Below are 21,397 nucleotides of genomic sequence, written 5' to 3' on the forward strand. Positions count from 1 at the left end.
TTGTGAACCGTTACACCCCTATTATTTAAGTAATAGCACCTAGCATGATTAATTGCGTTTAAAGGTGCTGTAGGGAACTTTTGTAAAAAAATATTTTTTACATATTTATTAAACCTGTCATTATGTCCTGACAGTAGAATATGAGACAGATAATCTGTGAAAAACTCAAGCTCCTATGGCTCCTCCCAGTGGTCCTATTGCCATTTGCAGAAAGTCATGCGCTCCCTGTAAAAAACAACCAATCAGAGCTGCGGTCCGTAACTATGTTTGTGTTCAAAATGTAGAAAAATGAACATAATAAGCGAGTACACCATGAATCCATTTTCCAAACCGTGTTTTTAGCTTGTCCTGAATCACTAGGGTACACCTATAATAAGTGTTTATATTCGGACTATTTTAGATTGCTTTGGGGGTAACAATAAAGTGTAACAATAAAGACTTCCTATTCATCGGGAAGAAGGAGGCGGGAACCGGCGCACAATCAAAACTCATTTTAATATCCAAAATAAATACAAAACGGCGCACCAGCCCCTCACGGCCGACTGGTGCGCATAAATAAAAAGCACACACATTAAAATAATGTCCCAGGCCTGGTCCTCTCTCGTCCTTCACGGTCGTCACTCCAGTTTTATATCCTTCCATCTCCTACGTGGGACTCAAGACCGGCGGTGGGGCGCAGGTGTAGCTCATCTCCAATCACTACACCTGGCCTCACTTCTCGTTCCCACGCCTCTCGGCCCCGCCCCACTCGCCACATTAAGTTAAATGACAGATTGGGGGTCTAAATTCATAGATTCTATGTTTTTCTCACCCTTCTGTCCGTGTTTGTTTAGGGTCATAATCGAATCATCGCTTACAGCAGGCCTGTGTATTTCTGTCTGTGCTGTGGACTGATCTGGCTGTTGCACTATGGGAGTGTAAACAGCAGCTCCACCGCAGTGTCTCTGTATGGAGTCGCTCTCACCAGCTCCGTCCTGCTGTCTCAGGCGCGGGATCTCCTCATTGGTGAGCACTGATACACATGAGGACATAGATTCACAGGAGTTATTGTTTTGCTCTTTTATTGAAATCTGCATGCAGTACGATTTTTCTCAGCATTCCTATGAAAGAGTAAAGACATTCTAGAGCTGAGTACAGAGAAAATCCTGCTGATGTGACGAGACTTAAGTACTCGAGTGTTACATTATCTCTCTCTCTCTCTCTCTCCAGTTTTCACTTTGTGCTTTCCCATCATCTTCTTCATTGGGCTGCTTCCTCAGATTAATACTTTCGTCATGTACCTGCTTGAGCAACTTGATATTCATGTCTTCGGAGGAAACGGTGAAACATATGCACACTTTGACATTAGGACTGGGGAAAATAAGCATATGCACTGGGATTCTTTCTTTTCTTTCCTTTGAATTGTTACAAATTGTTATTAATAATGTCTTAATAAAATTTGAAATGAACATGAACTCATTTTTAAAAATCTAGTTAATTAATGTGGAAAAATAGAACCTCATCGTAAAGTTACCAATGTTTCTACTATTTAATTTCATAAACTACAAAACTGTGTTGTGTTTTAGAGACTCATTATGTCTGTCTTCACTCCCAGCGAGCACCAGTCTGCTCTCAGCTCTCTATAGTGTTGTGCGCAGCATCATCACCATAGCGATGCTCTATGGGTTCTGCTATGGTGCTCTAAAGGTGATTCTTTCTTGATTTTGGTTGTATTTGTATGGATGCTGGATTGTTCTGTGTTGAGCACATTAATATTCCTCTGAATATTATGTTTGTTTTCAGGACTCGTGGGATCCTCAACACATCCCTGTGCTTTTCTCAGTGTTTTGTGGGCTGTTGGTTGCTGTTTCATACCATCTCAGCCGCCAAAGCAGTGACCCCTCTGTTCTCATGTAAGTCTTAACTCTGAGTGTGTGGGTCTGTGCTTTTGATAGATAATTCTTGCACTTTTCCAGCTTTAAGTAGTTTAGGTTCTTTGACTTTGTATCCTCTCGGGATTCAGTGCCTCAGGAGCTTTTGTTGTTTGACTGCAGAGTGGTTAATTAGAATTTTCTGAATTTGAATATTATCCTGTGTTTGTATAGTTCGTTAGTGCAATCAAAGGTCTTCCCTAATGTGAAAGAGAAAAATCCAGAGGATCCCCTTTCTGAAGTTCAGGATCCTTTACCAGAAAAACTCCGCAGCTCTGTGGTGAGTGATGTACACATAAATCTCTCAAACATAGATACAATGCTCTCTTCTGTTGTGAATGATGCATCTGTGTCTCTGTTTTTCTCTTTGACTGCAGAATGACAGACTACAGTCAGATGTGATTGTGTGTGTTGTCATTGCTGTCCTGTATTTCGCTATTCACGTCAGCACTGTCTTCATTGCCTTACAGGTAAAACATTATGATTAGTAATGCAGCAATGTTAACATTTTGTGATAAAATGCTGATAATTTTAATTTGTGTGGGTGATAACCGATACATGGCCATATTAAAATATGTTCTACATTATTTTGCTAAAATAAAAAATGCTAAAAATTAAAATCAGTCATTGCAAGTTAATTTTGGCATCACAGCATTATAATGTACACTATTAAAAGTTAATATTCATTTGGAGATTAGCTATACATTACATTTAACAGTGTTATTAAATCATTCATGTTTTTAAATATTAACTGAGAGTGTAAGATTACAGCAAAGGTAAAAAATAAAAATAAATCAATAAATAAATTAGGAGAAATAAGCATGCATAATAAATCTTCCATTAAGTATTCCATTAAATTTTGTTTTAGCTTTGCCATCACAGAAATAAATTACAATTAAAATGGAAAACAGCTCTTTAAAATGTTAATAACTGTCCAAATAAAACTGTAGTGAAATATCCAAAGGATAATAAATAGGCAGGTCTTGACACTTCTTGTCCCTCTTTCCTCTATTTTAGCCTTTTTTGAGCTATGTTCTGTACGGTCTGGTTGGGGCAGTAGGCCTGTTAACTCACTACCTGTTGCCCCAGATGAGGAAACAGTTGCCCTGGTACTGCTTCTCACACCCGCTGCTCAAAACCAGGGAGTACTATCAGTTTGAAATCCGGGGTAAGTCACCCTACAGATTTTGCAAATTGATTGTTATGCAAAGATAACACTTTTTTTTCTGCTGGGACTCGGTTAGCACAAACAGTACTGAAGCATGTGTTTTCTGTATTTAGGTGCCGCCCATGTCATGTGGTTTGAGCGTACACATGTGTGGCTGCTGTTTGTGGAGAAAAACATCCTCTATCCACTCATTGTGCTTAATGAGCTGAGTGGCAGCGCACAGGAGCTTGCCAGCCCCAAGAAACTCAACACAGAGTCAGTATTGCCTCTTCAATCTGACCTCCTGTCTTACTTCCTTACATCCAGTGTTACGATGTTTAATCGACTAACTGACTGACTGTCTGCACCAGATCATTGTGTATTAGCTCAACATTGTTCTGCGCTATCATTTACACGCAGTCAGCTAATAATTTTTCTCTCTCAGGGTCGGGGCTCTAGTAATAACCATTGCTGGACTGAAGCTGCTGCGTTCTTCCTTCAGTAGTCCAACATATCAGTATGTCACTGTCCTCTTCACGGTCCTGTTCTTCACATTTGATTACCGGCAGTTTTCCGAGACTTTGCTGCTGGACCTTTTCATTATGTCCATCGTTTTCAGCAAGGTCAGTCCTAATTCCTATAGCATCCTTTTACTTTTTTTTTTTTTTTTTTTTTTTTTTTTTTTTTTTTAAGAAGTTCTGTTGTATAACTGTGTGATGTGTTGTGTTTTTTGTAGTTATGGGAGCTCTTTTACAAGTTAAAGTTTGTTTATACCTACATCGCGCCCTGGCAGATTACCTGGGGCTCTGCCTTCCATGCCTTCGCCCAGCCGTTTGCAGTGCCACGTATCCCGAACACACAAACCTGCTTTAGATTTAACACAGTTTACAGGCTTTGTCAAATTCAGGTGTCTTTCTTGTTGTTTCGTGCTGTGCTTCCTTGACTTGGTCCACTCCAGACTCTGCCATGTTGTTCGTACAGGCCATTGTGTCTGCGGTGTTCTCCACTCCATTAAACCCTTTTCTTGGCAGTGCCATCTTCATCAGCTCATATGTACGACCGGTGCGCTTTTGGGAGAGAGAATACAAGTAAGACACTCTTGAATATCAGTATCTCCTGTTTTCTTTAGCCTTTTTAGCCCAGACCACAAAACATTTATACGATTCGAATGTAATTTTTGTGTTTTAGTACTAAGCGAGTCGATCACTCCAACACTAGACTTGCTTCGCAGCTTGACAGAAACCCAGGTACAACTACATACACTGAATGTTGTAAATGTAAAATCATTCTTAATTTAGTTTCTTGCCTGTGGTGTTGTAGATTTGTGTGGCATGACTTTGGCATCACTTCTCATCTCTCATGTTGTCAGGTTCAGATGATAATAACTTGAACTCCATCTTCTATGAGCATTTGACGCGCTCCCTGCAGCATTCTCTGTGTGGAGACCTGCAGCTGGGCCGCTGGGGAAACTACAGCATTGGAGACTGCTTCATCCTGGCATCTGATTACCTCAATGCTCTCGTTCACCTTGTTGAGATCGGCAATGGCCTCATCACCTTTCAGCTCAGAGGACTTGAGTTTAGAGGTGAGGAGAGAAAAAGCTAAGGAGAGAGAGACTAAATGAGCATTTGAAAGAGAAATATACACTAAATCAAATAGTTACACTTATTACAAAATTTTTCTTTTTTAAAGAAATTAATACTTTTATTCATTACAGATGCATTCAGTTTATCAAAAATAAAAATAAAGATATTTATAATGTAAAAAAAATCCTAATGTTAATATTTCAAACTAATTCAAACTCATCAAAGAATGCTGAAAAAAATGTATCATGATTTCCACACAAATATTAAGGAGTTTTCAACATAATAACAAAATAAGAAACTTGTTTCTTGAGTATGAAATTGGCATTTTAGAATTATTACCTACATATTAGGTAAAAACAGGATTTTTCTTGCTCTTTTTAAATGAAATGGTCACTGTTCTCTAAATTTAGAAATTAAAGCTCTCTCCTCAATCCACTCAAACCATTTGTAAATAATAAGCTGGTGTGGTTATTGAGATTTGAGGAGGTAACCATTCATAAGGCCGACGACACACTGGATGCGTGGCGCAAGCGTCTCAGCTGTGTGGCGTGTCTGTTTTTTATTCGGCTCCCATGTTAACAGGTTAGAGCATGCAGACTGCTTGTGTGAGACGTGCGTGCGGAAAACGCGTGCATGCTAGAAATAGAACCGACGCCTATTTTTCACGCGACACATGTGTGACACGCGTGCCACGCTTCTGGCACGCAGCAGAGACGCCACGCAGCCAGTGTGTCACCGGCCTAAGAGAGATCATTTACATATCTTCACGCATAGTAGCAAAACAGACATTTATAACAATTTAAATTAGTTGTTAATTTTGAAAGGATTATATGAGTCTAGTTAAAATATTCTGTCTCCTTCCTTCTCCTCTCTATCTCAGGGACGTACTGCCAGCAGAGGGAGGTGGAGGCGATAACAGAGGGAGTTGAAGAAGATGAAAGCTGTTGTTGCTGTGAGCCCGGTCATCTCCCCCATCTGCTGTCCTTCAATGCTGCATTCGGACAGCGCTGGCTGGCCTGGGAGGTTCTGGTCACTAAATACGCCCTGGAGGGCTACAGCATCACCGATAACAGTGCGGCGTCAATGCTGCAGGTGTTTGATCTGCGGCGAATCCTCACCACCTACTACGTTAAGGTCAGCAGACAACCTTCCAGTCCTGTCCCTGTAACTGCTCTGTCCTGAAATTGTTGAAAATCATTTGTTTTATTATTTATGTTTGTTTGTTTGTTTGTAGGGCATAATTTATTATGTCATTGCATCTCCTAAACTGGAGGAGTGGCTGGCAAACGAAGGCCTTCTTGAGGGCTTGAAGAGCTGCAGAGAGCGAAACTATGTTGACTTGGATCCGACTTTCAACCCCAATATTGATGAAGACTATGACCACAGACTGGCTGGAATCTCCAGAGACAGTTTCTGCTCTGTCTACCTCAGCTGGATCCAGTACTGCAACTCACGGAGAGAGAAGGTAGACATGTTCAGCCACACAACATGTCAGCTGGTGAAAAGTCATCTACACTGCCTTTTAAAAGTTTGGTGTCTGTAAGGTTTTTTGTAAGTTTGTGAGTGATGCTCACCAAGACTCCATTTAACTGATCAACAACAACAAAAAAAGACCCAGTAATCCTGTTAAATATCATTGCTATTTTAAAATACCTGTTTTCTGTTTTATATTAAAAAATAAATGTAATTTATTCCTGTGACTACAAACCTGATTTTTTTTTTTGCATCATTACACGAGTCTCAGGACATGTTTATTACTATTATAAGGAAACCGTGACATGTTTTTAAGGACCCATTTATCATTAGAAAATTAAGACAAACTGCATTTTAAAGTTTTTGTTTTTTTTTTGTTTTACATTTAATGCATCCTTGCTGTATAAAAGTATGAATTATTTTGGAAAAAATATAATAAAACTAATGGTACTGACCCCAAACATTTGAACTGTAATGTTAGTAAACAAACTTTTTACCTTACTGCTGTCTCTCTATTTCTCTCAGCCACTGGACAGTGAGAAAGACTCTCTGTTGGTTTTGTTGTGTTACGGCCTGTGTGTCCTGGGAAGGAGAGCTCTAGGAACTGCATCTCACCATATGTCCAGGTGGGGGAGCAAAAATCATTTACTGTGCTGGAGTTTTTCCAAAACAAATTGAAGACATTGTTTGCGGTTTGTTTTGTTCTAATGGTGTGTTTTTACAGTAATCTGGAGTCTTTCCTGTATGGGCTGCATGCCTTGTTTAAGGGAGATTTCCGGATCTCATCTGTAAGAGACGAGTGGATCTTTACTGACATGGAACTGCTGAGAAAGGTGGTTGTCCCTGGAATTCGCATGTCACTTAAACTGCACCAGGTGAGACATTTGTGTGTGAAACAAATATTAATGTCATCTGTTCTCTGTGTCATATCAAATATGACTTATTATTTTATGCTTTTGGTTCTGATTTTAACCAGAGTTAAAACTTTCTCTGCAGGATCACTTCACCTCCCCTGATGAGTATGAGGAATCGTCTGTGTTGTTTGAGGCGATCTTTTCACACGAGCAGACACTGGTGATCGCTCACGAGGGTGACCCGGCCTGGCGCAGTGCTGTCCTGTCCAACTCTCCCTCTCTGCTCGCCCTTAGACATGTGTTAGACGAAGGGACCAATGAATATAAGATCATCATGCTTAACAGACGCTACCTCAGCTTCAGGGTCATAAAAGTGAGCAACAAAAAAGATGGGATAAAATGGAAGAAAGTAGACTGGCAGAGAAAAGACAACTTATTTTATTAGCATGTAAATGATTTTCTATATCTACATGTTCATAGGTGAATAAGGAGTGTGTACGCGGCCTGTGGGCGGGACAGCAGCAGGAATTGGTGTTTTTGCGGAACCGAAACCCAGAGCGTGGAAGCATCCAGAATGCCAAACAAGCACTACGCAACATGATAAATTCTTCATGTGACCAGCCAATCGGATACCCCATCTATGTGTCGCCTCTGACAACATCTTACTGTAATACACACCCACAGCTAAGACGCATACTGGGAGGACCAATCAGCATTGCCAACATACGAAACTTTATTGTCAACACGTGGCACAGGTTTGTGTGTGTGGTTGAATGAATGAGAATTGACATGTTTTGATAGGAATAATAATGACGCTCATCTTTCTCACTGCAGACTGCGTAAGGGTTGCGGTGCTGGCTGTAACAGTGGCGGGAATGTTGAAGATTGTGATGCAGGTGGCTTGTCATGTGGCAGTGGGAATTCTGGGAATTCTGGGACAGCAGCGAGTGATTCCCAGCACAGCTCGGGACACACAGCACTGCACGCTTACACACCTCATTCTCTAGGTAAAGTCAACACAGTCACTTGCTGGTTGTACATACGCACGTTTACTGTGTAATTCTCATCACCCTCTTTAAAGTAGTTACATTTTGTTGCTTTGCAGCCTGAAGATGGACACAGTTTTTTTTTCCAGCTGTTTTAGCAACTTGTGAAAGATATAACACCAACATATCAGAAAAAAAATCTAAAATCAGTATCAGAATTGAAAAAGATCACCCCCTTGTGTCTGCATTTTACTTAACCACCTTTTGTTTTAATTACAGCCTTTAAGTCTGTTGGGATATGTCTCTACTAACTTTGCACATGTAGACTTTGCAGAAATGCTTAAGTTCAGTTAAATTTGATGGTGACCGTTTGTGGACTGCAATCTTCAAGTCATTACACAGATTTTCAGTGGGGTTTAAGTCTGGGTTCTGACTAGGCCATGCAAGGACATTCACCTTTCTCCTCCAATCACTGTGTGCTCAGTTTTCCTGTGTGCTTTGTGTCATTGTCATGTTGGAAGGTAAACCTTCTTCCCATTGACAACTTTCTAGCAGAGGGCAGCAGATTTTCCTTAATTTGACAGTATTATGACCCATCCATTTTTCCTTCTATCCTGACAAGTGCTCCAGTCCCTGCTACAGAGAAACATCCGATATCACCACCTCCATGCTTTACTGGAGGAATGCTGTTATTTGGATGGTGAGCTGTATTGGATTTCCTCCAGACTTCTTCCATTTAGTGTTGAAGACAAATAATTCAATTTTAGTCTCATCTGCCTCAGGATCTTTAAGGTGTGTTTTGGCAAAGCTCAGTCGTGACTACATGTGGTCTTTCTTGAGGACTGGCTTTTTTCTTGCAACCCTCCAATAGTCATATTTGGGGAGAATTTGTGATATTGTTGTCACATGCACACAGTGACCACTCTTTGTCATAAATTCCTGCAGCTGCTTCAGTGTTGCTGTAGGCCTCTTGGTCGCCTCTGTAACCAGTTTCCTCCAGGCTCTATCATTCAGTTTGGACTGACGTCCTGATCCAGGGAGGGTCTGTGTTGTACCAAATTCTTCTTAATAATGGACTTCTAGGCATTGATAAAGCTTTTTTGGTATCCATCTACTGACTTGTTCCTCTCCACAACTTATCCTGGAGATCTTTTGATGGATGCCCATAGTTGATTGTTAGCTTCAACTGAACTACCAGGGACTGAAATGCTCCAGGAAAGCTCTTTTCATGCTGAGCTTATCAAAATAACAAAAGCTGATCTTGGTTGAAAGTCAAATGACTTTGTGTGCCATTGAGAAGGTGATTAGCGGCAACTGATTGAGTTCACAAATAATTTTTTACTGTGTAAATACAGCTGGATAACACAAAAACTGTGTCCATCTTCATTTCAGGCTGCAAAGCAACAAAATGTGATTATTTTAAAGTGGGTGATTCTTTTCTGTACTGATGGCTGGATGGACGTGTAAAAAGATAAAAAAAATATTGATGGATGGACAAAAAAGGTAGATAATCTCATGGATGGACAAATAAAAAGATAAATATATGGATGGATGATAGATAAAAAGAATAGGTAAGCAGATGGATTGACTGACTGATGGATATATAAATTAATCGATGAAGCATGGTAGATATAAAAAATAAATTAACAGATAGATAGATAAATAACAAGAGAACAAGAATGATGGATAGATTGATGGAAGGATGAAAAGATGAAAATGCATAGATAGATAGAAAAGAAAGAAAGTAACCTACAGTCTCTCTCTCTTTAGGTACGAGTCAGAGTTCACAGTCAGTGCAGTCTGGTTTGGTTCGTCAGTCTCCTGCTCGTGCGTCTGTCGTCAGTCAGTCGTCCTCATATCGTCACAGCAGCAGCCGCCAGTCATCACTCCGAACATCTGTGACGGGTCTGGAGCCCTGCAGACGTTCCTCCAGCAGCCAGCTTTCTCTCCGCACGCTGCCAACCTCCCTCCAACTCCGGCTGGGCACCAACGCCTCAGCCGCCAGCTCCGACCCGCCAGGCCCCTCCAGCTCCCTCTCCGCCCACTCCATCCCACCCTGCAAACGACACACCCACACACTCGCCAGCCTTCTGGGAAACGAAGCCTTAGGGCTGGGGACGGACAACCATCCTCACCCCCACTATCATCTTCACTACATCCACCATCATCATCACAATCCCTCGCTGTCCTGTCTGAGAAGGGATGACATCTCCTACAGGGTGCAGGTGAGCAGCTGGCCTTCTCGTATTTGGCCCTTTAACTGTGTGAAATGTAATGTTATAATGAAGCATATGCACGTTTTGTGTGTAGATTGTGGATGTGAGTCAGGTGTTGGATGTAATGAATCATCCCAGGAGGAAGGAGCTGGTGTGGCCAGATGAGAGCATGAGACTAAGATCTGGACGCAACTTTTGGAGGGACTGGAGTCCCCTAGAAGGCATGGAGGGTCACGTGAGTACATCACACACTAGTGTTGTTATTATTAACTGAAATGTAAAAAAAAAAACATTTTTGAAATTGAAAAAAAAAAAATTGTAATTTGAATAAAATGAAAAAAGTGAAAAAACTAATATTAAAAATGTCTTAAAGTAATACTGCAATTACTAAAACTAACACATAATGAAAAATATATTAAAGCTAAATAAAAAACATAAAAAATAAATAAATAAAAAAACACGCTCTGTGAATTTCACATTGAAATCAAAGGGGGGAAAAATTAGAATATTTTTTAAGGAATTAAAGCATGTTTTAGGACCATATTATTGGACTTTTTGGACAGTTAAGCATTCTTCCCCCAGATTCACCCTGCTTTCCTAATTTCCCACTACTCACTCTCTCTACATAAGGTGGTTCATCGTTGGGTGCCTTGCAGTCGTGATCCGGTTAGTCGGTCTCACATTGATAAGACCATCCTGCTGGTCCAGGTGGATGATAAACTGGTTCCCATTATAGAGACAGGAGTGATTGAACTGGGGGCAGAGGTGTGAGGACACACTCGTAAAATGTCAGACCAGAAGAAGAATGAGGCCACACTCACTTCCAGCTGCTGATCAGGGCGCAGGATGCCAGGGAATCGTGCAAATGGAGAGCATACACACTCACACACGCTGCAAGAAGCACACTTGCTCAAATCTGGACAGAAAGCTGCCTTGCTTTGTGTTCCTCAGATATGCTGCATGAGAGATCAGCTTCTATAAACTCTTCTCTCTCTTTTTCTCTCCTTTACGAGCAGCTGCGGTCTCATTGGGGTTTTTTTAGGTTCTATGCATCTCATCAGAAGTCTGTAAACACACTCACAGGGAACACTACAAACGAGCTTGATGTTCACGCAGAGAAGAGTTTTTTTTATTACAGCTATAATTAAGTTTTATTTTGTATTTCTGCCAAATTAAGTCAGGCGCACAGTGCTGCCCTGGACATGCAGTGAATCATGTGACAGACTGTTTTTTACTAGCTGCCAAGACAGACAGATGATCACGTTGAGGATGAGGATGCTGAGGATTAAAACGGAAGCAGGTGCTTCTGATACGGAGCTCACTTATGTCATTCTTATTCTTCGTCCTTGTTTATTTTTTTGAGGATCCATTTGACAACAGAGAGGTGTTATGAGAGACTTTAACTTGCACTACGATTTGTTTTGTTTTTGATTTGCAGCTGTGCACTACTTTCTACGATCACACCTTATTTATTCCTCTACGGTTTGAATCATCATGGTTACCGATGCCTTTGGAATGCAAAATGCGAAATCATCAACATTCTTTTCTGCCATTTTGACAGTTATTTCTTTAGCTTGCGGACAGAAGTGGTGTTTAACCACATGTAGTTATGTATGAATATATAAATGTGTCTGTAAAAAGATTTGGCTTTGAATATTTATTATTGTATTTACATTTTGTTATATTGTTTTTCATTTACAGGACAAATAAAGACAATGCATAAATATGATTTAGTCCTGTTCCTAAGTGATTGATGTTATTCTTTTATGAGAAGGATGAATTTAAGTGCATCTGGGACATGAACTCTTATTCATGTGATTTGGGGACGCAGCACTTAAATAGACTGGGAAACAAGGAAATTGCTCAATTTGCTGATCACTAATGTTTTTTTATGCTTATTGAGTGTGGCGATTCAATGCTTTGGCTGTGATCACTTGCATAATCTGTATATCAGTATCATGTCTTTAGGATAAAGAAAAGCAGTTAGTATAAAGCCGATATCTCGAAATAGAAAAACATAAAGATATTTTGGGAAGATGTTACATTTCACAGTGTGCTAAACCTGTTTAACTGGTTTCCTATTACACTTAAAGAGATAGTTCACCCAAAAATCTAAATATGTCATTAATAACTCCTGAGACATCCGTTTATCTTTGGAACACAGTTTAAAGATATTTTAGATTTAGTCCGAGAGCTCTCAGTACCTCCATTGAAGCTGTGTGTACGGTCTACTGTCCATGTCCAGAAAGGTAAGAAAAACATCATCAAAGTAGTCCATGTGACATCAGAGGGTCAGTTAGAATTTTTTGAAGCATCGAAAATACATTTTGATCCAAAAATAGCAAAAACTATGACTTTATTCAGTATTGTCTTCTCTTCCGTGTTTGTTGTGAGAGAGATCAAAACAAAGCAGTTTGTGATATCCGGTTTGCAAACGAATCATTCAGGTCACCAAATCAAACTGAATCTAATCATTCTAATATTCTGATTTGCTGCTAAAAAAAAACACATTTATTATTGTGTTGAAAACACTGGATAATTTTTCAGGTTTCTTTGATGAATAGTTTAGAAGAACAAAATTAATCTGAAATAGATATCTTTTATAACGTAAATGTTTTTAGCATTACTTCTGATCAGTTTAATGTATCCTTGCTAAATAAAAGTAGTAATTTATAATTTCTTATTCTAAAAATCTTACTGTTTAAATATGTTTGACTGTTAGTATAGGGTGATTATTCTTATAGACAAAAAAAAAAAAAAAAAAAAAAGAGTATGAAAAGTGCTACAGAAAACAACAAAAAAACTGAACAACAATAAAACCAGGAAATGTTGCTGGAGACGGGCTTATTGAAAATGTAAATTCGTTCTCTGCCAGCAGGAGCCGCTTTAAAGTGATAAAAGCACAGACTGTATAAAATTAGCAGATGAACGCTTCTTTATCAGATCAAATGAAGAGTTTTGGCAAAGTTATTATAAATTGTTCATGTTCCAATTATTAGTCTGTGTGTTTTTTTTAAAGTAATCCAGCCATGAGACTCGGTAAATTACTTAAGATGCAAAAGGGATTTACCCGTGAGAAACAGTACATAGCCTGATCTGAAACAACAGTGAGTATCAGGTCTATTTTGTCTCAGTGTTGCATGTAAATGGTCTGTTCCTGCTTTAACGTTACTGTTACAACACCTGCAAAAACAGCACAACAGGTGAGATCAATCCAACTATAAAAATATGTGTGGTGTAGTGAAATATCATCATATGACAAACGGACGACCTGATCATGTGCTCGATTATTTTCTGCTCAGATAATTACAAAAGAAGGGCATGCAGATATTTATGCTGAGGCTTCTCGTTTTTTTAACCATTATTAAATCCCCTAAAACAGTTGAGGCTTTTCCCCTGAAACAAAACAACTTTCCTTGTCAAATGGCAGACCACTTCAACGCACAACTTTCGAAAAGCTCAGAAACGCTTCCTCTTTTCTTGTTTTGTTTTCAGTCAAACTCGTTGCACATGACCGGCTAGTCACGCGGTCAGTTGAGGCTCCGCCCAGGAGTCATATGTGATTGGTTGCTGCACAGAGCTGTGTGTCGCTGATTGGCTGCTTTGTATGCGTCCTCGTCTGTAAAGCGTCGCGTCGCTCCACCACGGGCAGCTCGGGCAGCGCGTACAGAACAGGTAAGAACATTGAAACGACGATTATTTATATTTAATTGTAAATTAAATTAGTTCTACTTATTTTGTTTGGTTGAAGTTTGTATAATTAGTCAACTCCGGGGTAAATGCCAAATTCAGCTAACACGAGTACAGTTTAAATCCCCCTATGGCCTGTGCTATTATTGTAGCCTGGTGTCCTTGTATGTTTATATGATGATCACGAGACCACTAACAAAAATATACCATAGTAAACAGTCATTTGTGTCTGTTAAACCGTTAGTGTTTCCTACCATTATCATCTTAAATAAGACATTTAACTAATTTTTAAAATCTTATTCTGTTTGAAGGAAATTCGTTATGGTTTTATAGTGTAACAATAACTGTAATTAACTATGGTTGATTTTTGTAAATATGAAATGTTCAGCAGAGTGGGAAACTTTGCTTACAGATTTTAAAATTTCACACTTCATACTTCATTTCTGGCTTACTGTAAACAGACCCTTAGGCATGTGTTGTCACATGATAAAGTCAACACCGCTTAATTTGCATAACTATAAAGGCTTAGTGAAAATGAAACTGTGTTGGGTATTTACAGTATACCTAAATTAAAATATACATGTATATTATATTATTAGTAAAATTAAAGTCATTAAGTTAAGTACTTTTTGTATTCTGATAAATACAAATGCTTTTTAAAGGAAGTTTACAATCTTTAAACTTATAATAGCAAGCATTATGTTGCAAGAATGCTGGTTATTATTCATCTCTGTTCCAGGTAGATCGCAGAGATGAGTCCCCAGATAGGAGCGGTTTTAGGTCTCGCCCTGAGCCTGGGGCTGGTAGCGAGTGGTTTTCCTGCCGAGCAGTCAGATACTGGGAAGCACTGGGTCGTCATTGTGGCCGGATCGAATGGCTGGTACAATTACAGACACCAGGTGAGAGTTGACCTGGATCTTCGAGGTGGAAAAAGCACATGGGTTTTTCCAAACTGTTCGTCAGGTGTCATATCTGAAGTCTTTTTAGATTTTTATTGTGTTTTATTTGTGTGTGTGTGTGTGAATAGGCCGATGTGTGCCATGCGTATCAGATTGTCCATAGAAATGGAATTCCCGATGAGCAGATTGTGGTGATGATGTATGACGATCTTGCTCAGAACGAAGAGTGAGTATGAAATCTATGATTTAATCTAATTGTTGTGTAATGACTCCAAGGCCCTCCTATGTCTAAAACAATATTCAAAATCCCTTTTATTTAAGCTTATATGTACTCTGGTACTTTAGTTTTAATTAAAATCCGTAAACTTAAAAAAAATCTTGTACATAATTTGTGTTTGTTGGTTAATTAAGAGTTTAGATTTAGTATATTAACAATACTATTAATTTTAAGACTTATTGGGGCCCCCCTGGTTGAGAACCAATGGTATAGTGAGATCTGGACTGGTAACCTAAGAGCTATTGGATTAATGTAAGAGAGTCATGATATCCAGTTGCTTTGGGCAAATGCAATAGTGATGCAGAAGCACTTTACCCCACATGGCCTCAGATTGTAGAAAATTTGCCGTTAGCTGTTTCAGATATGAAAAAATATATCTGGGTAATTTCTCACTAACACCAAAATGTGCACTTCCCCTAAATCGTTTTGTTGAAGTGATGACTTCCAAAGGCAGACATGAAAAATTATTTAGCTCCACCACGTGCATTGGTGCGTACACACACGCACACAGAAACAAAGCTTTGAGTCAGTTCCTTTGCAGAAGTCATAACTATCTAATCCAACCACCAGAATATTTAAGTGTGCCAACAGGAAAAATGGATTAATTGTTATTGTTATTTATATAATATAATATATATATTTATATTTCTCAGATTGAAAGAAGTAAAACATTTTTTGGAAGTTGGATCGCTGTGACATTAATTGCTTCAGTGGCTTTTTTTGATGAATTCATATGTAGGTCAGGTGTTCCAACTGAATTAAACAATGAAAGAAAGAGATGAGGTGATTGTTGACTTAGCCACATGGTTTTATGGTTAAATTTTAACCTATGTTTGCGGTATTTTTATAATCGTTATGCTTTTTAATAATCAATCAGCCAGTTTTTATTCTTGAAAACCAAAAGCCTTTACAGTGCAGAGGTTCATATGACACGGTGTCTTTGTTTGTGTCCAGAAACCCTACTAAAGGAGTGATCATAAACCGACCCAATGGAACGGATGTTTACAAAGGAGTGCTGAAGGACTACACTGGTGATGTGAGTCAACGTGTACCTCTGAATCTGAGAATTGAGTTGGGAAATGGTGTGTTTGCTGGCCATTCATTAAAATAGTGTTTGTTTTTAATATAGGACGTGACTCCTCAGAACTTCCTGGCAGTGTTGAAAGGTGATTCTGCTGGTGTGAAGGGAGGCTCTGGAAAAGTGCTCAAAAGGCAAGTTACCATAAAAACTTTGGCACAGGGGGGCTAGAGGTCATTTGCATGTTTTTTTATTTCTTTGGGGGGGTGGGAGTTGATGGTGTGTGTTTTGAAATGTACATTTTGATAAGATTGTAGTGACTTACTAAATGTATTGCCCTGTGAAATCTCTGTCTCTTTTGTTTCTGTTTGTGCATGTTAAGGCAGATACATGGAAAAACAGCTCTTGTGATATACTTTCCTTTCTCAGTGTATTTTTATTGTTCTTTCTACTGGCAGTGGTCCAAATGATCATGTGTTTGTGTATTTCACTGATCATGGAGCCCCGGGTCTGCTGGCCTTCCCTAATGATGATGTAAGCATTTTCTGCTTTCTGTGGTCGTTTAGCTGAGTGTGATCCTTTCAGATCCTTTTTACACACAGTATACAGTTCTTTCCAAAGTTTCAGACTACTAGTGCAAATGCTTCTATCTAATATATTTATCTAACTTCATTACAAATTTTCTAATCAACATAAGTAGTTAGTTTATTTGAAAAACAAAAAATCCCAGATGGTCTTAATTTGACACTTTGAAAACATTCAAACAGTAGGTCAGCTGCTAGAAAGATTTAATGTTGAGTAACACATTTGACTTGTAGGAGTTTTAGCTGTGAGTTGCATTAAAAACTTGCTGCACTGACAACTTTTCTGGTAATCGTGCATGATCATTGGGTTGGGAGGGTTATTGCTTCACTTCCCTATGCATGGTGAGTTTATAAATTAATGGGAATGTTGTAAATGTCAAATAGATGGCTTTATCTCTAGAAACAAACAGTAAATCATACTTCTTTTTTTCTGTTTTTAGCTTCATGTAGACGACCTGATGAAAACCTTAAAGTACATGCACCAAAACAACAAATACAAGGAGGTGACTGTTAAATGTGTTTGCTCATCGATATTAAGATACAGTCTAGATTTTCTGTTGCCATTTTTTATTTTTTTCTCGCACACATAGATGGTTTTGTATATTGAAGCTTGTGAATCTGGCTCTATGATGAAGCCTCTGCCAGCTAACATTAATGGTGAGTTTTTCTTTGACATCATACATGCTGCTGTGTGTAAATAACCATATGTTTAATCAGGCTGTGTTCTCTCTGTGTGTCTCAGTCTATGCTACCACTGCTGCCAACCCTCATGAGTCCTCATATGCCTGTTATTATGACGAGGCCAGAGACACCTACCTGGGAGACTGGTACAGTGTCAACTGGATGGAAGACTCCGACGTGGTTCGTACATCTCTAACAGCAAACCTTGTGTAGATTCTATCTTCAAAGAGACGGAAGATAGAAAAGTGCATTTATTCAGCATGAGCCATCTGACTGTGGGAATGTGGTTTAAATGGTGTTGTGCGATTTTGTCTCTTTAGGAGGATTTGAATAAAGAGACTTTGGCCAAACAGTTCAAAATCGTAAAGGCCAAAACCAACACCAGCCATGTAATGCAGTATGGAAACAAGGTACACTCACAAACACCAAGATGTGAAATACATTTCATAAATATTAAAAATTAACACATGCATTAATAAAACAAACACTGTCTTTACACTCCCAAGCACCAAATGCAAGGTTGATTCGCATTAGTGATGCTGTGAAGTAATTAATTTACTAAATTACTAAAGCAGTTAGTCACAAGAACAAAAATATTAATTTAATTCTGGTCCCTAAATTGTAGCATCTGTGAACAGCATCCTAAAAATAGTTTATCAACAGTATGGTGTATATTGATCTGCTGTGAAGTTCTTTATGAGTTAAGGTTTAGCATTGGCCTCATTCTCGGCTAGTTCAGAAAGTTTCCATTTATAGTCATGTATATTTTGACAAGGAAGTGTTTGATAAAAGCAAAATAGCTGCTCTGAGTACTGTCTGCATGTCTGTACTTGCCCAATGTAACTCTCTTGGTTTGTTTGTGTTTTAGACGCTGTCCCACATGAAGGTGATTGTGTTCCAGGGTAATTCGAAAGGTCTTGAGAAGGCACCTGAGCCGCTGTCGTTGCCTGTGATTACTGAACATGACCTCATGAGCAGCCCCGATGTGCCCCTTGCAATCATGAAGAGAAAACTGCAGAAGTCCAATGACATTAATGCTGTTGTTGGTTACATGAAAGAAATCCATGAACATCTAAAGGTTTGAAGCACTACTTTTTTACCAAACAATTTAAACAAATAATTATTATTGATTTATTCATTTATTTTACTTGTTAAGTTAATTAACACTATCGTTCAAAAGAATGGTGTCATTAAGATTTCTTTAATGAAATTAATACTTTTATTCAGCAAGGATGAATTAAATTGATCAACTGAGAGTAAAGACATTTATGTAAAAAAAAAAAAAAATTATTTAAAATAAGTGATGTTTCTTATAATCATGAGAAATGTTTCTTGGGCACCAGATCAGCAATCAGAATGATTTCTGAAGGATCATGTGACACTGAAGACTGGAGTAATGATGCTGAAAATTCTCCATTGGCATTGCAGAAATTAATTACTTTTTAATATATTAAATAAATAAACATTATTGCCAGTTTTACATTTTTGATCAAATAAAAACAGCCTTGATAAGGATAAAATACTTCTTTAAAAGACTTAAAGCTTACTGACCCCAAACTTTTAAATGCTAGTGTTTGTAACATATACTGAAAGTGATGTATGTGATATACATTTCAGGCAAGATGATCATATTATAATGGATTTTATGTTGTTGTGTGTGTGTGTGTGTGTAGGTACGTGAGCTGCTTGGTAACACCATGCGTAAGATCGTGGAGCGTGTGGTGCAGGAAAAAGAGGAAGTGCAGGATTACCTGAATGGACATGAAGAACTCACAGAGTATGAATGTTACAAAACTGCTGTCGAGCACTACAAGAAACACTGCTTCAACTGGCACCAGCAGGAGGTATGAACAGTCCTTGTTCTCTATTATCTGCATGATTCGTTGTGTTGTGCTTTGTGTGACATCTTTTCTCTCTTGTTGCAGTATGAATATGCTCTGAGACACCTGTATGCTTTAGTAAACCTGTGTCAGGGAGGATACCAGGCCCAGAGGTAAAAAAACACCTCTCTTTTTTTTTTTTTTCTCTCTCTCTCTCCATTTCCATGTCTTTTCTCTAGTCTAGATGATGTCTATAAACTTTGTAAACAATGAACCATAAAAGCTGTGAAGTGTTATCCCATTTTAAACTGTGCCCCCTGCCCATGATAGTGAGTTATGTTTTATTCTAGAATGTGAATGGAAAAGCTCATTTTTATCTGTTATTTAAATCTCATATCTGTCCTTTCTCACAGAATCACAGCAGCCATGGATGATGTGTGTTACTTCAGTAGAAACATGAACTTGTGAGCCACTGAGGACTTTTGAATGGACTTCACTTTGCCCAAAAGTATCACAATGTTGGGAAAATCTCTATCATCTTTCAAATTTGACTGATCTTTTTGAAAATGTTACTTTTAATGAGGATTTGCACTTCTGAAAATGTAATGGGATGTTTTACTGATCTTTGTTTTGTTTTAAAGAAAGAAATGTGCTTTAAGATGCCGCCCGGTGACCACTGACAAACACTTTGGGCCATTAACATTTGTTCATATTTTTTTTATGTGTATTTTTCCCCCCTTCAGATGCCTCCTTAATGAGACCAACAGAAATTTTGTCAGTAAAGCTTTAGAATGACACAATTTTTGCACTTCAGTTACTGTCACCATAATTAAAAATACATTTTAAGATGTTTTTGGAAGCCAAATGTCCAATCAGTGAATGAAGTCCAATCTCGCAGGATGTTGAACAGGTGCATTCAAACAATGTAAAACAAACACTAGCTACACGTTTAACTAAACGCTGCACTAAGATTTAATTTTAAATTTTTATTTTTTTTTATCCGCTTGTTGACAGAGCCATGACAATACACAATTTCTTTCCTGTAGTTAAATCAAAGAACTTTTCCTTGGTTACTGACTAAATGTATACTTATTAAACTAAAATGCAAACTAACCTAAATATCTGAAGGCTGTGGTCATACATAACAATAAGTGTCTTAAATAACTGAGATCACTGCTTGAAAACAGCTGTAGTTTGAGCAGTTAATGAGTGGGTGTGTTTAGTGTAATGGTTGATGTGCTATTATGTCAAGTGCCCTCTGTTTAAAATAATTTGAGACCACTGAACTTGAGGGAGATGTAATGTTTGAGGAGTGTTTGCTGGAGTTTGAGCTCTGTAAGAAAAGTGACTTTGCACTGACAACATGGGTTAAACACTTTGTGAAACGATACACTGAACTACTGTCAGTGTTAAGCAGTGATTTATTGAGTATAAAAGCCATAATAAACCTGAATTGAATGGTGAATTTGTTGAATGTATTTTTTCATTTTCTTTCTGTCCAAGTTACAGCTTAATTCTGCTGACAAATAAAAACTTGTTACTAGATGGAAATTTTAATTGCATTTTTTTTCTCTTATGTCATATAGCAACCCATTTTCTTTCTCAGGGGCGGATCTAATAACCATGGTTTTATTATAGTAAAACTGTAGTAACCCATGGTTTTTTGGCGTATTGACTGCCATTTGTAAAACCACAGATTTACTACAAATACCATGGTTAAACTATGGTTAATATAGCAAAACCATGGTTAATTTGTGGTTACCATGGTTTAACTACAGTAACCATGGTTTTTTGGTTTTATTTGTAGTAAAACCATGGTTAATTTTCGTAAGGGGTGGCATAGGGTGTGTAATACCACCCTAAAAGAAAGCCTTGCCACCCCTCAACGAATTAAGCTTATGGCCATTTTGACAATTTACCTCTGAACTCCCGAACTGTTTCAAATGATTTGCGATCCCCAAACTGACTCAAATGATTCGTGATCCCTCTCCGAACTCTCAAACTGACTCAAATGATTTGCGAACCCGCTCCGAACTCCCGAACTGATTCAAATGATTTGCGATCCCCAAACTGACTCAAATGATTCGTGATCCCGCTCCGAACTCCCGGACTGATTCAAATGATTTGCGATCCCCAAACTGACTCAAGTGATTCGCGAACCCGCTTTGAACTCCCGAACTGATTCAAATGATTCGCGAACCCCCTCCGAACTCTCGAATTGATTCAAATGATCCGCGAAGCCGCTCCGAACTCCCG

General features: G+C 38.6%; 2 protein-coding genes across 4 annotated transcripts in view; both read left to right on the forward strand.

Moving 5' to 3' along the window:
- The window catches only part of LOC113112493 (pecanex-like protein 1), a 36,171-nt gene extending 24,270 nt beyond the window's left edge, over nucleotides 1-11,901 (forward strand). Inside the window, exons 14-36 of one of the 2 annotated variants that reach the window (XM_026278123.1) lie at nucleotides 834-1,005; nucleotides 1,210-1,320; nucleotides 1,595-1,686; nucleotides 1,783-1,892; nucleotides 2,085-2,190; nucleotides 2,288-2,380; nucleotides 2,928-3,078; nucleotides 3,192-3,333; nucleotides 3,503-3,680; nucleotides 3,794-3,902; nucleotides 4,016-4,145; nucleotides 4,246-4,304; nucleotides 4,427-4,642; nucleotides 5,524-5,777; nucleotides 5,878-6,108; nucleotides 6,642-6,742; nucleotides 6,841-6,991; nucleotides 7,113-7,343; nucleotides 7,451-7,725; nucleotides 7,805-7,977; nucleotides 9,727-10,181; nucleotides 10,267-10,407; nucleotides 10,803-11,901. In XM_026278123.1, the coding sequence (XP_026133908.1) occupies nucleotides 834-1,005; nucleotides 1,210-1,320; nucleotides 1,595-1,686; nucleotides 1,783-1,892; nucleotides 2,085-2,190; nucleotides 2,288-2,380; nucleotides 2,928-3,078; nucleotides 3,192-3,333; nucleotides 3,503-3,680; nucleotides 3,794-3,902; nucleotides 4,016-4,145; nucleotides 4,246-4,304; nucleotides 4,427-4,642; nucleotides 5,524-5,777; nucleotides 5,878-6,108; nucleotides 6,642-6,742; nucleotides 6,841-6,991; nucleotides 7,113-7,343; nucleotides 7,451-7,725; nucleotides 7,805-7,977; nucleotides 9,727-10,181; nucleotides 10,267-10,407; nucleotides 10,803-10,943 (3,822 nt within the window). In that variant the 3' untranslated portion in view covers nucleotides 10,944-11,901. The remainder of the gene's footprint in view (nucleotides 1-833; nucleotides 1,006-1,209; nucleotides 1,321-1,594; nucleotides 1,687-1,782; nucleotides 1,893-2,084; nucleotides 2,191-2,287; nucleotides 2,381-2,927; nucleotides 3,079-3,191; nucleotides 3,334-3,502; nucleotides 3,681-3,793; nucleotides 3,903-4,015; nucleotides 4,146-4,245; nucleotides 4,305-4,426; nucleotides 4,643-5,523; nucleotides 5,778-5,877; nucleotides 6,109-6,641; nucleotides 6,743-6,840; nucleotides 6,992-7,112; nucleotides 7,344-7,450; nucleotides 7,726-7,804; nucleotides 7,978-9,726; nucleotides 10,182-10,266; nucleotides 10,408-10,802) is intronic. The other variant, XM_026278122.1, reaches the window with a different exon arrangement.
- A 1,803-nt stretch (nucleotides 11,902-13,704) lies between these two features.
- Nucleotides 13,705-20,606, forward strand: LOC113112495 (legumain-like). 2 transcript variants are annotated; one of them, XM_026278125.1, is made up of 14 exons: nucleotides 13,705-13,847; nucleotides 14,602-14,761; nucleotides 14,890-14,987; nucleotides 15,993-16,074; nucleotides 16,168-16,250; nucleotides 16,515-16,590; nucleotides 17,081-17,143; nucleotides 17,231-17,297; nucleotides 17,383-17,501; nucleotides 17,642-17,731; nucleotides 18,190-18,399; nucleotides 18,995-19,165; nucleotides 19,247-19,314; nucleotides 19,555-20,606. In XM_026278125.1, the coding sequence occupies exons 2-14, from the start codon at nucleotides 14,615-14,617 to the stop codon at nucleotides 19,607-19,609; spliced, it is 1,329 nt and encodes a 442-aa protein (XP_026133910.1). In that variant the 5' UTR covers nucleotides 13,705-13,847; nucleotides 14,602-14,614; the 3' UTR covers nucleotides 19,610-20,606. The 2 variants fall into 2 exon arrangements, with proteins under 2 accessions (XP_026133910.1, XP_026133911.1); XM_026278126.1 differs by having other exon boundaries at nucleotides 13,707-13,847; nucleotides 14,606-14,761.
- The last annotated feature ends 791 nt before the right edge of the window (nucleotides 20,607-21,397 follow it).

Source organism: Carassius auratus, chromosome 13 (assembly GCF_003368295.1).
Source record: "Carassius auratus strain Wakin chromosome 13, ASM336829v1, whole genome shotgun sequence".
NCBI lineage: Eukaryota > Metazoa > Chordata > Actinopteri > Cypriniformes > Cyprinidae > Carassius > Carassius auratus.

What these genes read in the sequence shown, in the direction of transcription:
- LOC113112495 (XM_026278125.1), top strand. Translation starts at nt 14,615, where the DNA reads ATGAGTCCCCAGATAGGAGCGGTTTTAGGTCTCGCCCTGAGCCTGGGG. An exon ending in TCTGGAAAAGTGCTCAAAAG is followed by an intron (nt 16,251 to 16,514) that starts GCAAGTTACCAT and finishes TTCTACTGGCAG; the next exon opens with TGGTCCAAATGATCATGTGT. An exon ending in GGAGGATACCAGGCCCAGAG is followed by an intron (nt 19,315 to 19,554) that starts GTAAAAAAACAC and finishes CCTTTCTCACAG; the next exon opens with AATCACAGCAGCCATGGATG.